Below are 14,918 nucleotides of genomic sequence, written 5' to 3' on the forward strand. Positions count from 1 at the left end.
GTTGCCAGTTCACGCTCCGTATTGCCGTTCGCCTGCTTTGTTTCGTCTGTAGAGTGCGTAGCAAGAATAACCAAGAAGGGATGTGAGCTGTTCTGATTGCATAATATCCTCTTCAATTCCGTATTCCTCTCGCAGGTGACGACGCAGCACGTGGGGTTATCGACCGCACTTTTTAACCTTGCCATGGTTCCTGTTGTTAGAAAACATTATTCTAATCCCAGACTACGGCACATCCCCTTCAAGTGCACTATGGGTTGTCCGGACAGGCGGGGGACACAGAAACAAGGCTTACATTTAATTTTTTTTTTCTTGTCTTCTTCTGGACTTCAGCCAGCACCGGAAAATTCGAACTCCTACTCGTACATACCCGTTAACAGTGCTGCATACAAGAGGCCTCATCTCACTAGACCTGTGCCCATTCCACAGATATCCTCTTGTAATGTGCGCAGAATGGATTCACACACCATGTTCAATACCCCTACTGTAAAATAAGCATCAGTCATTTCTTTCGGCGTGTGGCTAAGAGGCAGGCTGCCCCATTGTGAGCCCCGAGCAGCTCGCATAAGCGCTTGAAAAATATCCTCTACTTTGTCCTGTTTGCTTATTTGCTACAAAACCCTATATATATTATAACATGGCCCTCTACCTTCCCCTTACGCTACAGCATACCCTCGAGCTTTTCTCCGAGGGCAGTACTCTCATAAAATCTCTCAAACTCCCCGGCCACTTGTCTCACCGGAGACTGTCACGGGCTTCTTACACCCCTACAATCCCTCCAGAGCCCCGTCTGTCCGGCAGCCACCAGAAGACGTTGGATATTGCGGCAGGCCTGCATCTCATCCATAGATTTGGTCTCTCACATATGAGCTCTGTCTCTAACCTCCATCTTTGCAACTTGGGGCATTGCGCTGATGCGGATGATAGAAAAGAAGGTATACGGGACACGATGACTCACAGCCGAAATTTATTTGAATTGTGAGGTGTGATGTCTGGGGGCGAGGTTGTGACGAGGGCGTCGCCATGGTTTTGGATGGTCTCTGAGATGATGTTTGTTTTTAGTGCACTAGCACAAGAGCTTCTTCTTCACCGAAATACCGTTGTCTCCCTCTCTCTCTCTTTTGTGTGTCTGCCTGGTCTTCCTCACGAGCATGCGTCTGGCAGGTGGTAGTTGCCAAGTGACGTGCCCACCATTGATTGGTCGGCGGGTTATGCGACGTCATGAGACTACCTGTCATGGCCGACATAGGCGCTGCCAATTTGGGCAGTATTATTGAGATGGGAATCAAAGCCACCGGGACCCGAGTCGGACATTCTGCTTAGAGACACTGGAGGGCTCTAGTACAGATTGATTAAGATGAGAGGCGGGGGGGGGGGGGAGCTTATGGCAACGGGAGCTGCATGTATCTTTTGATATGTCAACCGAGGTAAGGCAGTTAAAATCAAGCAGAATCATGAAAAGTTCAGATAAACCATGAAAAAACTGGAAGCCATGCTACCGCACGATAATTCGTGATTAGCCCGAAGTTGAGCCACCCTGTAGCTGAACAAAGCCTTTGCTTATAATTACATAATGTAGCAATTGCATGTTTTGCTTGATGATTAGGTTTACAGCCTAGTTTCCTTAGAAGCGCTTGCGGAAAAATGCATGCCTTCAAAAGGGACGTAACCTGTTTTCACAGGCAGTTGGGGGTTATACCTCGTCGGCCTTCTTGATGTCTCCGGTGAGCCTCGGATCGCAGTCCTTGTAGACTGCAACCAACGCGATACCGGAGAGGACGGGCAGCAGCATCGTGACTGCCGCGGCCGGAAGGTTGAACAATACGGCGCTTGAATAGGTACCAGCATAGAGAGGAGAGAAGAAAACAAGAAATATGTTTCTGTACAATACACCGTACTTTACCATATGTTACGTCCTTTGTTTTCATCTAGGCTATAATTTGCGAACTTACACATACGCACGCATGCACGTAGGTAATTGCGTAGATGTTCAGCTTACGTTAAGCTAGTCCCTTTTAACCTAGGCGCATTCAGCACATGTCAGCATTCCTCTACATTTTCCCTTGTGTTAATGTATCTTGGTTCCCTCCTATGTACACCTTGCTAGTGCAGGTTGTACAAAGAAGACTTTGCGATATTTCACCTAGCTGGCCTGGGGATAGTTTATACGAGAAAAACTGATCAAAGTGACGAGCATGAAGGGACTCAAACATGCACAAAGGTAGAGTTATCAGTGTCTCTTTTCTGAGTACACCTTATTTTTGTTCCCCCATGCCTGGGTGTGTTCTCGCTAACTTTTTATTCCTTTACGTTTTGCCTAGAGTGTCTGTCGCGATAAATGCAGAGGAAAGAAAGCCTGCGAAATTTTCCCTGCGTGTTCCAAGATGCCAGAATGCAGAAAGCCCCTGGATAGAGCCCAGCGGCCAGTGCCAAGTTTGCTTCCGACTCACCGGCGTGCCTGTGCGACCGATGCGAGGCTGACGAATCGCTGCATCTGCGTCTGGCTGGCGCAGTACACCGAGCACCAGCGCACCGACCACGACAGCAGCACCACCCACGAGGTAACTGTCTCGTACGGGTTCGGGCTCCAGCTGCGAGCATGTCCCATCAACCTGCTTAGTTCCAGCTTAAACCGCTTTGGAGGCGGACTTGTCTTAGCTTAACCAACCCGCATCGCTGCCGGTACTCAGACATCCACAGCGCAGTATACTCACTAACATTTAGAGCTGTAGCTTATCTACTCATTGGAAAAGTTTTTCAACAGGATGGATCTGTTTTGACCTTCACTTAGCCTTGAGAAGCACAGCATAAGATTGGCGCTAAGTTACACTAAGGTATTATAGTTGGCTGTGCACATAGCTTGCCCAGTACCTCAGCATGGCCGATATCCACGCGGTGGTCAAGACCATTGATCTTTGACTTCTTGACCCTTGAACTTTGATCTATTAGGGCGAAATTTAGAAGCAAGGCTGTGGTGCATTTCCGTATTTTCTAAACCTAGAATTTCGCTTTCATGGCTGGCTGAGCCTTTTTGTGTTTTCGATCCAGGTTGTCACGATTCAAGGAGATGTAAACGCTACGTGAAAAAGGGTGGCAGCAGGTTATCAAAGTAACATTGCATACCAAGGCTAGCAGTGAAGCAATGCAAGAGAGGGAAAAAGTTAGTTATTGCACAATGTTGTTTGCGATCACAAGATACGGTGTACCCCCAGCCGGTGTACTCATTGCCTAAGACCCAGAGATTCGTACATGATCCCCAAGGCTGCAACAAAATGCGAAATAAAAACGCGTGAAAACTATATTACTGTAATATTAATCGCCCTCCCAAGTCATAGACGCGAGCGCAAGACACGAGGCGACAAAACAATCCAGACTATCAGATTTTAAAAGTAACGCAGTTTGTTTGCCTTTACCGCTACAGTTTTGCACAATTTTGTGTGTCATGGTGGCCGCACTCAACCAATAAAGCACTTTGAGGCTTTGAGAGTCTTGTAATTTGTATTCTTTATTGCGCACTAAACATTGAATGGTATTACATTTAGACGTTGCATATATAACAAATAATTGTTTACATTTTTAATGATAAAACGATTGATTATAAGTACGAAGTAAACTAATGGAACACTACTCAAACACAAGGATGTGAATACATATTTTTGAGCTCTTGGCGCTGACACACGGGATATTGGCAGTGAAATCATTTCACTTCAGATAAAATAGAAAGCGGAAGAAATGACGATATGCCGGCGCTGGGATCCGAATCCTCAGAAGTGAAAATGTCGACAAAGGCAAAGCTGACTTTAGTTTTGAAGCGAAAAGCTTCACTAGGCTAGTTGACTCCGAGTCTCGCGTGTGCTCCGTCGTTAGAAAAAGCCACGGCTGCGCATGCGCAAACCACGTGACGTCACAAGAGAGGACAGGCTCCGACGTCACAGAGGCTCCGACGTCACAGGACGCCGGAGCCGCCGCTGTCGCCGCAACCGCCGCCGCGACTCCGCCGGTTGATCTTTAGCCGGTGCCGCGCGCTTATCTTATGTGATGTACGGCTGTAATGAATGTGTCACCATGATGATAAGCTATGAAATATCTATACGGTGCAACCGTGAACAACAAGGTAAGCCACAACTACGCCAAGCAACCACAATCTAAGCCATGGTATCGCCGAAACTTTTCGCTTCTGAAGGGAAAGCTAAAGCTGACCTCTAGTTGCAGATTGAGAGCCCTTCCAGAGAAACGTTTTCTGATCTTTTCGGAGCAACTGTATTCCAGTCGCAAGTCTGGACCTCGGAATTCCTCTTCCACAAGCAGATGAGAAGCAGTTGCCATGCCATATGCTGGCTTATTTGACGAAGTCGATGAATTCTGACTGGCGTAGGCGCGCTTTCTTACTGCAAATTAGTTGTCTGCCGGTCCACAGCAGACGACGCGCCCGCGAGCGCGGAACGCCGGGCATTTTTTTTTTTTTGTGAGCGGTGAGCGAGGAATAGAGTTTGCTGGTACTGAAGCATTATTATCCTAGACGCATAATCAGGGCGAATCGTCTGCGCCGGATTCAAGCACTTCACCGCGAGGCGTTAGCACCGTTCCAGATCAGCGATTGAAATTCACCCCAATTGTTACAACAGGTTATTGAGAATTCTTCAGTACTGCATTTGCTCGTCAGCGTGCCTTGGTGATGAAATGGGAGAGCTTAATTTCCATTGAAAGATTGAAAAAAAAAAAAAAAAGACGCTCTGCTCGTGCTGGACCATATTTACGTATAGATAAGCCGCTCTTCCTTGCATGTGGCTTCTATAGCAGCTAAGGTTCTATTTTAACAGCAGTAACAAACACAGGGAGGAAAAGCGAACACCGCGTGTTCAGGCTCAGGAGCCGCCATGACTGATATAAAGCACGCTTTATACGCCCATTTTCTTTGCTGCATCGCCGCAGAGATGGGAAGGGAACTTGAAATTGATATAAGAATGGATTCAGCTAAAAACATGTTCAAACATAAGCTTCTAATAATGAAAAACGAAAAGTCCTATGGGGCATCATGAGACGAAAACAAGCCAGAGTGTATATAGCTGAAGAAAAGTAACTGAAAGTATACACAAACATGCGAACTGTCGAATTGTATACCTCCATCAGTTGTGTTAACTAGCATCATCACTGTTGACGTGAAGCAGCTAGTGTGGTGGTTTCCGCTCTGAGTGCACACGTCGGTACGTAACGCGGGTTGCAATGCAGTTTTGATCGCCGCGCGGTAGATGCATTGATGTTTTCTTTTTCTTTTCTTGCTTCCCGATCAAGATGCTGAAAATGAGGGGTGCGATGTAATTAGAAAAACCTACAATACACCCCAATTCGCTTGAAGTTCAAGCTATGGCAGCCCTTTTCAAAGTCATCTTGCGTTACGGTCGTGAAACAGCTTGACACCAAACAAACTAACGCAGGCCGGCGATGCCTGCGAAACCTGTCGAACTCCGCTGAACGGCCGCCGATTCTGCAGGACCACGTCACAACACGCTGATAGAGTTATCAGTACCACCTGTGGCTGGCTTTTGGCGCTCTGTGCCGCCAGCTGTCGTGTGGTGTCGGTACACAGCAACACAAGAAGCCGAAGATCGCGCCTGGGGAGCCTACGTGTTGCGCCGCGGGCTGACTCCGACGGCTGCGACTCGAAGACATTGTTAACAAGTGCGGTGGCAGGCTTGTCTATGAACTCGTCCTCGCAAATAAAGGGGTTGCTTTCCTTAGATTCGTATGCATTTTTGTTTTCAAAATTAGCGGGGGTGCTTAGAATCGCGAAAATACGTTTAAATCCCTTGCTACATTCATAAAAACATGCAAATAAAATTGCTACAATTCATATGGCAGCCGGGCTTGACCTAGGCATCGTCTTAAGTGCACTCAGATAACAGAAAGCTGGGCTAGTAAATGCACTGTCATACTAGCTATACATGTCATGGGCAGCCACTGGCTTTTTTTCGGAGCTTTTCAGAGAAGATTATACGTAATCGCCCGCTTACTTGAATATTGTGATCCGTCCGCCTTCTTCAGCCAGCTTGAACATGTTCTTGAACCCTCCTACGTGCAGCGTAGCCTGCGTTCGAGATAAGGAGTATAGCAGGCGTCCACAATGCTTCGTGATGCTGAGTTTAATTGGAAATACAACAACGCATTTTATAAGTTGAATTAGACAGGCGAATGACGTGTGTCCCGCTGTGTAATTGACATAAATATAAGGTGTCTCCTGCGGGAGATTGTCTTGGTGAGTTTTTGTTTCTTTCTCGTTCTTTTTTTTCTTTTTTTTGTTGTTCGATTACTTGCCACGTGGCACAGAATTGGGCTGTCTTTAACTTAAAATAAGTCATGTAGTCTACTGTCTTCAAGAAACCGGAGTAAGCTTCGGTTCTTAATGCCCATTACCCACAAGTGCAGGTCTTCCTCCCTTGTAGAAGACAGCCCAATCTCTTTTAATCCTCTTATTCTTGATGGCCGCGTCCCTGGGCATGTCCATAAAAGGTGTCGAAGATTCGCCTTGGCGGCCGGCCTTGGACACTTAGGGCATGTGCTCGGCACTGCATCTTATTTCTCTTTCTATTTTGCTTTCTTTCTTGTGTTTATATACGATACAGTAAACGTTTTTCACATTTCTGCTTGTCACGGCAATTAAATCGTAAAGCGTTTGGTGAGCGCTATTTTGTAGTGAGTGACCTCTTTCTGTATTGTCCAAAAATGTGGAATTGCAATTTCATATTCTACTGGGCCGCAGCACATTTATTGATCGCGGAAAGAGGACATAAGTACTAAAGGTGATGCGCCGTTATTGTATTGCATAAACAGTTCATTGTATCGGCAAAAAATATAGAAAGCCGAAATTTTTCCAGTCTTTTCGCAAGCTGCGAAGTCATAATCGAGCTCTCGCAACACTCTAGGATCATAATTTTGAGTGTGCTTTACGGCAACATGATGTTTTAAAGGTTCTCATTAGTTAATTTACTCTCGAGCGAGGACAGCTCGCTGCTTTAGTGTTTGCAAGAATTACGCACGTTTTCTTGCATCTCTTCGCGGACTTCTTTGCCAACAAATTACCTGCTCGACAGCGTCGATGCAAACCCACTGCAGCATTGAACATACGTACAGTCGAACACATAAAAGCGCGTACGAACTGTAGATCACGCAGAGATGTCGCGCAATATATGTAAAGAAAACAAAACAAACCAAAAAGCACACTGGGTGCCTAATGGCGCAACTTATTTATTCTTAGTTCGTCTTTTTGGGCATCCCTTCTCGTGGTTCCACGTCATCTGTTTGCACAACCACGGGGCAGAAACCTGGTCTCGGTCATATTTATTTTCTTCCTAGTAAGGTCAGAGCCATCGCGCAGATAGACGACGGCATATAAACTGAGTGCCTTAGTGCCTGCGCTCTAAAACGTAGCCAATTGACCATTTATAAAAGATGATAAGATAATATTTAGAGGATCACGTTGAAGAACAGTGGTAATGGTTGTTTATGCTCAGCGCAAGCGCAGGCTAAACATTAATTACAAAGTTTTGCTATGGTTTGACTTAGTTTGTGGGGTTTAACATCGCAGAGCAACTCAGGCTATGAGAGACGCCGTAGTGAAGCGCTCCGAAAATGTCGACTACTTGGGGTTCATCAACGTGCACTAAGATCGCACAGCTCACGGGCGCCTTGCTGTTCACCTCCAGCGTAAAGAGGCCGCCGAGGCAAGGATTCGATCCCGTATCTTTCGGAACAGTAGACGAGCGCTCTAACCACTGCGCCACCACGTCAGGCAAAGTTTGACTATGCATCGGAAGCTTAGACCATTCCCCTCAACCTGTGCATACATTCCATAGTTGCCGCACAACTGAAAGTTGTCGCAGAAGCTGAACTTGTGAAAATTCATTGGGAAGGTCACTGAGAGGAACTTCAATTTATTCGCGCATTGTGAAGGATTGGTAACAGTGCTCCCTTAACAATGTGAAATGCTTCCAGGATTTCGCGTTGGCTATTTGTTTTACCCAGCCCCAGAATGACGGTTTCCTTAAGCAATGGTCTGCATTTATGCTTCCAGCAGTGGTTTGGCAAATTGGGCCCCTCGTCGGAAAGTACAGATCTTTTATGCTCACGAAGTCGCGCATTTAAGCACCGATTTGTCTGTGCAACGTACATATTCCCGCATGATAACGGAATGCAATACGCAAGTTGCGTTGCACAGGGTACAAACTTCGCCTCGTGGTTCACCGTGTACTGTGACTTTTTCTTATTACTAATTCTCCTGCACAAATTAGCCAACTTACGTGGAGCGAAAAAAAAAACTACTTGAACACCTTGACGATTGATGACCGTTTTATGTTGTGTGAAAATGTGTGCACATAAGGCATGTCTTCATTTTGCTTTTTTCCATTTAATCTGTCAGCTTCGTTTGCTTCGTCTTCACTGCCTTCAGCAGTTTTTCAGATATCCTTTGAATTACATGCATAGGAAACTCTGATTCTATAAAACGTTTCTCTTGTGGCAGAAAGCTATCTTGCACGGTGTGAAAGCAGCTTTTCTGCAACGCGTTCTTGAGGCACAGGTTAGCTATACTCCTTTTAGTTAGCTTTGAATGACAAGGGCTGAATGGTAGCAAGGCCTTCTTTTTACGTGGAGAATAGGCCCAGCTAAGAGGCCCGTTAAAATGATACGTCAGGACGATGTCTAAAAATTTAATACTGTTGAGGTCTGGTAGTTCGTCAGTGAATGTTAGAGCTTTAGAACATGATATAAAGCAGTCCAAAATGTCAGCGGCTTTATTATGCGGATTTTCAACGGGAGGAACATTTAAAAGTACTAAGAAGTCATCAACATATCTGAAGACTTTAGTCACACAGGTCATTTCCAATCGTCCGTCAAGTAGGGTGTCAAAACGGGGTAAATAAATGTTTAAAACTATTGCCACACTGCATCCTATACTTATTCCCCTCTTTTGTACAAACACGTCACCATTAAAGTCAATCGTCGTAGAAGACATGGTAGGCCTTAGAAGTTCTATAAAATCCCCCACTGAGCAACCACACAGGTTTTGGAACTGAACTGCAATAAATTCCTTGATCAAGTCCCGCACTGCCTCAAATAGCTGTTCATAGGGCACAGAGTAGTAAAGTTCCTCGATGTCAACAGAGATAGCGGTTTTCGATTCTTGAATTCCTTGCTTAAGTGCCCATTTGAGATCCAGGGAACTTTTTATTGCAAATGGGTCACATGGTTCCAGGGTTGAAAGCTTGGGTGTTAGAAATTGGCCAACGACATTTTGCCGTGATTCCCTCTCTGTGACAATTGTTCTAAATGGTCATTAAATTTTGTGAGGTTTCGCTGTGAAAAACACGCTAAGCTTGCTGCCCTTACATGATTTGACTACCTTTTTTTTTTTTTTACGTAGCCTCGATTATTTTTAATGCGCAGTGACGGCTACTACGGCTACAAATACTGCTACTACGACGCCGACGGCTGTTCGGTCGAATAAGCTGCATAAGCTGTCGCTTATACAGATGACGAGGCCAATTCAGCCCCTTGGTACGGAGGCAAAACGTAAGGTATATAGACTAAGTAGTTTAACGTGTGCGATTTCCACATCCAAATATTACATTCACAAAGTTTCATATATTCTTTAAGTTATAAAATTAAAATAAAAGCATAAATTACTCTCATCAGTAGCAAGGAAAAAATTCAAGAAATGATGATTATAGGGCTCGAAAAAACAAACAAAACATGATATTCACATATCAAATCTTTCATCTGTGTGTTTGATTTTAAATGGCGGCGCAGAAGAGTTACTTTATTCAGAGGCCTTTAGTATTCTGTCCAACTCCTCACTATCTGAAAAGGTTCCAAACGAATATCACGTTTTGTTCGTTAGTATTATGAGGTGAAGCGTAGACTTCGATGGATTGCTGCAAAAGCGGAGAATAAGGCAGTGCTACGGTGGAATTCGTAGAATAGCAGTAAATGATCCTATTACCACCTACAAACTTGTACTGGAAAGTGTAAAATACTGGTAGATACGTACCCCGGTGATGACTAGAAGATAACTCGCGTAGATCAATATCATCTGAACAGCGTCTGTCCACACAACTGCCTTCAGTCCTCCCTGGTGCAGGAGAAGATAATACATACATTTGAAATTGGCGTTTCAAAAGAGAAAAACGCGGATTCTGTTCCTAAACAAAGTTTATTGAAAAAGCAATGAGAAGCGGTTGTCAATGACACCCCTGTTATTAAAAGCCTGTTCAATCGACATTGAGTACGCGCTCAGTATAGTCCTCTGTATTTATTCTGATGGCCATACGCACTTCTTTCTGACGTTGTTAATACCATCAGCAACTAAACGATGTACAACATAGAACAATGCTAAAGGGACGACACACAGGTGTCAGTACATCCGGGATATTGTCCCAGTAAAACAAACTATAATAAAAATGAGAAAGCTACTACTTTAGAGTTTTGAGCCAATGTATCTAACCAGATGGCGGCGAAGGTCGCATGACTTAGTGTGCAGAAACATTCAACAGTGTACGCCTTCGATTTTATTGTTTTCAATCCCACCCACCTCGCCTGAAACTTGCCGTAACTCGAAAGGGAACCGCTTTTGCACATGACCTCACCACTTCAGTCTTCCTTTTTTTTTTTAAACGGGCGATTACATTTACGACATGCTTCAGCTTCTGATCTGCATAGAAAGTGATATAGCTGACAGCTTATTGTCACAGAATAGGTATCTCAAAGTTTACGTCGACGGAAACGGCCTTATTTAAAGGCTATGAGTAGTGATAGGACTTTGTCAGATTCTGCCGGACGTATTTCGCACTTACGATGTTTGTATAGAAGGTGCAGACCAAACCGTTGATGATGATTGAAGACCAAACAGACATGCCGGTCACTTGAAAATACGAAAGCAAATATTACTGAACGCAACACGCAGTTACTTAAGGCACAAAAGGAGAGTGATTTAACCGAACAAGGTTTATGACAGTGGTAATGGCCGCTTGCCATTAATACGGTGCTAAAATTAGCAATCGGCTGCAGACGGTTGCATGGCATGCCATAATTTGCTATAATAGGACAAGTACGGACACCACGGGTTCAGCAGGAGCAGCTTCGCATTAGCCCTGCTTAACCAGATAGCCTGGAGACTGCTCAAGTTATCGGCAGCTATGCAATTGTGACGAGGGCGCATGTACCGGCTTCTCCTGAATAGCGAGGTACAGTAAATGGTGTTATTAATGCGAAAGCATTAGTAGGCTTTGTTGGCGCCGGGAGAGTCCGCAAAATGTGCAGCCGGAAGTGGGTCTCCTCGTGACGTCATCACCAAGTGGCTTTGTCAGTCACTAACCGAATGAGAGCTGTAAGTCATGGTATAAAGACGAGCTTTATCACCAATGAGTCATGAGACATGAAAATCTTGAGTCATGTAATTTAATAAGTCCCAAGTGATGGGATTCAGGAGTCATAGTTTATGAAATAAAAAGGGCTGGGTCATGCCATATGGGTAAGTAGACGTAGAAAGGCGTCGACTATATGAGCCACCAACTTCGTGCCATGCTAATGCTTTCGCATTCTCCCAATGCATTTTCTGCAGGGATCTCTGAGGTTGCTTCCGCTTCTATCCCGTAAATTGGCATTCCTATGATACAACGCTCATCAGCTACCAAACTGAATGAGCAGCAAAATAAAAATGTGCAGACAATTATGGCGGAGTTTCTATTATTGCTGGAATGCGGTGTTGCGCAGGTTTTCCTCTTGTGCCACCAGGCTTTGTGTAGTTGGCTAAAATGAGACATACATTCGTCCACAATTAAATCACATATTACAGAGAGCTGCATCTCAAGCTCCGCCAGTGAGGTTAAATGGAAGCATCGCTGCGTTTGTATGCCTAGCGTTGCTATGTAGCTGCTTCAAAATTAAGCAAGCAAGACAAGGTTTTGCACGGTGGAACAGCCTCCAGAATAGTGCTTTCGAACTCATAATCTTGTGGCACGATGTTTGTGCCAGTACTAACAGACATTGCAATAATTCAAGGAGAACAGCGAAATAGATGCGTGTGGGGGAAAGAGAAAGATACAAGGTTCTCAATGCAGATTTTCAGAAAATAGCAAGGAGAGATAAGAATGCCTTCCTGAACATACAGTGTCAAGCAGTTGAGGACAACAGCCAATTAAGGAACACAAGAGCTCTGTATAAGACAATCAAAGATATCAAAGGAAGCTTCTGTGCTAAGCTGGGCGTGATAAAGGACAAACGAGGCAAGGAACTCACTGAAGCCTCAGAGATAAAGAAGAGGTGGCAGGAATACACAGAAGAACTGTACAAGAAGGACCCGGATGTGCAAACCCAACATAGGACGGTTGTGATTACTGATCTCGAGCCGGGCATCCTGAAGAGTGAAGTTGAATGGGCCTTAGCCAGCCTTGCTAAGAACAAAGCTAGCGGAATTGATGGTATTCCAGCTGAGTTGCTTCAAAACCTCAACCACGACGCTGTTAACACACTGCACACATTATGTCAAAAGATTTGGACAACCCTGCAGTGGCCACAGGATTGGAGGAGGTCAGTTTACATCCCCATTCCAAAGAAAGGCAGTGCCAAAGATTGTTCCAACTACCGCACGATCGCGCTTATTTCGCATGCTAGCAAGGTGATGTTAAAAATCCTGCAAGGTAGGCTGCAGCAGTATGTGGATCGGGAGCTTCCGGACGTGCAAGCTGGGTTTCGCAAGGGCAGAGGAACTAGAGACCAAATTGCCAACCTTCGCTGGATCATGGAAAAAGCAAGAGAGTTCCAGAAACCCATTTACTTCTGCTTTATTGATTATGCGAAAGCGTTTGACTGCGTAGATCACAGCAGATTGTGGCAAGCTCTCCAAGAGATGGGAGTTCCAATTCACCTCATCTGTCTCCTCAGGAACCTTTATGAAGGGCAAGAGGCCACAGTCAGAACTGGGCATGGTCTTACTGATTGGTTTCCGATTGAGAAAGGGGTGAGGCAAGGCTGCATACTGTCGCCCTGCCTATTTAACCTATATGCAGAGTGCATCATGAGGAAGGCCGGTCTGGACGAGTCTTCAGCTGGAGTGAAGATTGCTGGAAAACGTATCAACAACCTTAGATATGCGGATGATACCACTTTAATGGCAGAAAGTTAAGTGGAACTCAAGAGACTTCTGATGCGCGTACAAGAAGAGAGTGAGAAGTTTGGGCTTAAACTGAACATTAAAAAGACGAAGATCATGGCGTCTTGCCCTATCAAGTCCTGGAGCATCAAGCTACAAGATGTGGAAGCTGTGACAGTTTTTCTCCTCTTAGGCTCCAAAATTACCCCGGAAGGAGACTGCAGCCATGAAATTAGGAGACGCCTGCTTCTGGGAAAGAGAACAATGGTTAGCCTTGACCGCCTAGTAAAGAGCAGAGACATTAGTCTGCCAACCAAGATCCGTATAACCCGTGCTATGGTCTTTCCAGTTGTGATGTATGGATGCGAGAGTTGGACTGTGAAAAAGGCTGACCGCCGAAGAATTGACGCGTTTGAATTGTGGTGCTGGCGAAGACTCTTAAGAGTTCCTTGGACTGCCAGAAGATCAAATCAGTCGATATTGTCGACCATAAACCCTGACTGCTCATTGGAGGGTCAAATTCTAAAGTTAAAGCTCAGCTACTTTGGTCATCTGATGAGAAGAGAGGAGTCGCTGGAGAAAGATTTAATGTTGGGAAAGGTTGAGGGTCGCCGGAGAAGGGGTAGGCAGCGAACGCGATGGTTAGATGGCATTCTCGAGGCATTGCAGATGAAGCTATGTGATGTTAAGAAGATAGTGAGAGACCGGAAAGCGTGGCGTGACATGGTCCATAGGGTCGCGAAGAGTCGGACACGACTGAACGCCTGAACTGAACTGATAAACGGAATATTTCCCTGCATTTCTCCGCCTATCCAACAATTGTAACTGATCCCCTGCTTTGAACGTGAACAGAATGAGCTTCATCGTGACTTGGTGTGATTTCTTTTTTTCAGTGCTACCGATTCGTTCCGTACCTGTGATTATCACTCTAATTTAAGAATTGGAGAGAGAGAGAGATAGAGAGAGAGAGAGAGAGAGAGTGCTGGCACATCATGCTCTCGCATTCAACAGCAGTGAGAGAAAAAACGAACCTTACCCGATGAGACTGCCAAGGACGGCCCGTAGAGTGCCACTCCGGTGTACAGTACCTGCGACACGAGCAATAAGTTTGGCAGGTCTGTGTGGCTTGCTTAGTGACCAGTAGTCGTTCATAAACTATTAAAGTTAGACATGCTATGGCGCTTTAAAAAGTATTCTTCTGTCCTAATGGAGTACCTCGAAGCATAGCTGTACCATAGTCAAAATGGGTTTACTCATATCTCAGGGGCTATACAGAAGAAGATCGACTAGTCCTCAGACTGTAGTGGGAGCTTTTGAAGTTGCAAACGCAAAATATGTAGCAGAGCTTGTTGCAAGTAGCTAGTTGGCTGTTGATTAAAACGGTTTATTCCATAGTGCTGTACAGCAAATGGGACAGGACATAAAAGCTATACGGGGGAATCAGTAATGCTAGTTGGGCTCTACTTTACAGCATACAGAATAATCAGGAAAGAGGAAGTATTAAAGAAAAATAATACTCCAGTAGCAACTAATAAAGGAAGACAACACTTGCATATTATGGTGAAATATCTAGTCAGACAAAGCTACAATACAAAAGAAAATCGGAGCAAGAAAAAAGCCAGAATGTTAATAAATTAAAACACTGCTGTACGCGCACAATATAACGGAACTTAGTTTACACTAAAATGAAAGCAAATAATTAAATTTCGTTTGGTTCCTATTGCGGGCTTTATGGGGTAGAGCTTTAGAACGGGAAATGGTAAGTGTAACGTTAAGAGAT

At 44.9% G+C, this 14,918-nt stretch overlaps 1 protein-coding gene across 1 annotated transcript in view; it reads right to left on the reverse strand.

Moving 5' to 3' along the window:
- LOC146209214 (sodium-coupled monocarboxylate transporter 1-like) overlaps window positions 1–14,918 on the reverse strand; it is a 50,287-nt gene that overhangs the window by 16,644 nt on the left and 18,725 nt on the right. The window contains exons 4-9 of the mRNA XM_084587370.1: window positions 14,175–14,226; window positions 10,842–10,909; window positions 10,040–10,120; window positions 6,009–6,082; window positions 2,448–2,588; window positions 1,697–1,826 (exon numbers count right to left, since the gene is read on the reverse strand). Of these exons, the coding sequence (XP_084443496.1) occupies window positions 1,697–1,826; window positions 2,448–2,588; window positions 6,009–6,082; window positions 10,040–10,120; window positions 10,842–10,909; window positions 14,175–14,226 (546 nt within the window). The remainder of the gene's footprint in view (window positions 1–1,696; window positions 1,827–2,447; window positions 2,589–6,008; window positions 6,083–10,039; window positions 10,121–10,841; window positions 10,910–14,174; window positions 14,227–14,918) is intronic.

This window comes from Amblyomma maculatum, chromosome 1 (assembly GCF_055883805.1).
Source record: "Amblyomma maculatum isolate TAMU_Amacu chromosome 1, ASM5588380v1, whole genome shotgun sequence".
Classification (NCBI taxonomy): domain Eukaryota; kingdom Metazoa; phylum Arthropoda; class Arachnida; order Ixodida; family Ixodidae; genus Amblyomma; species Amblyomma maculatum.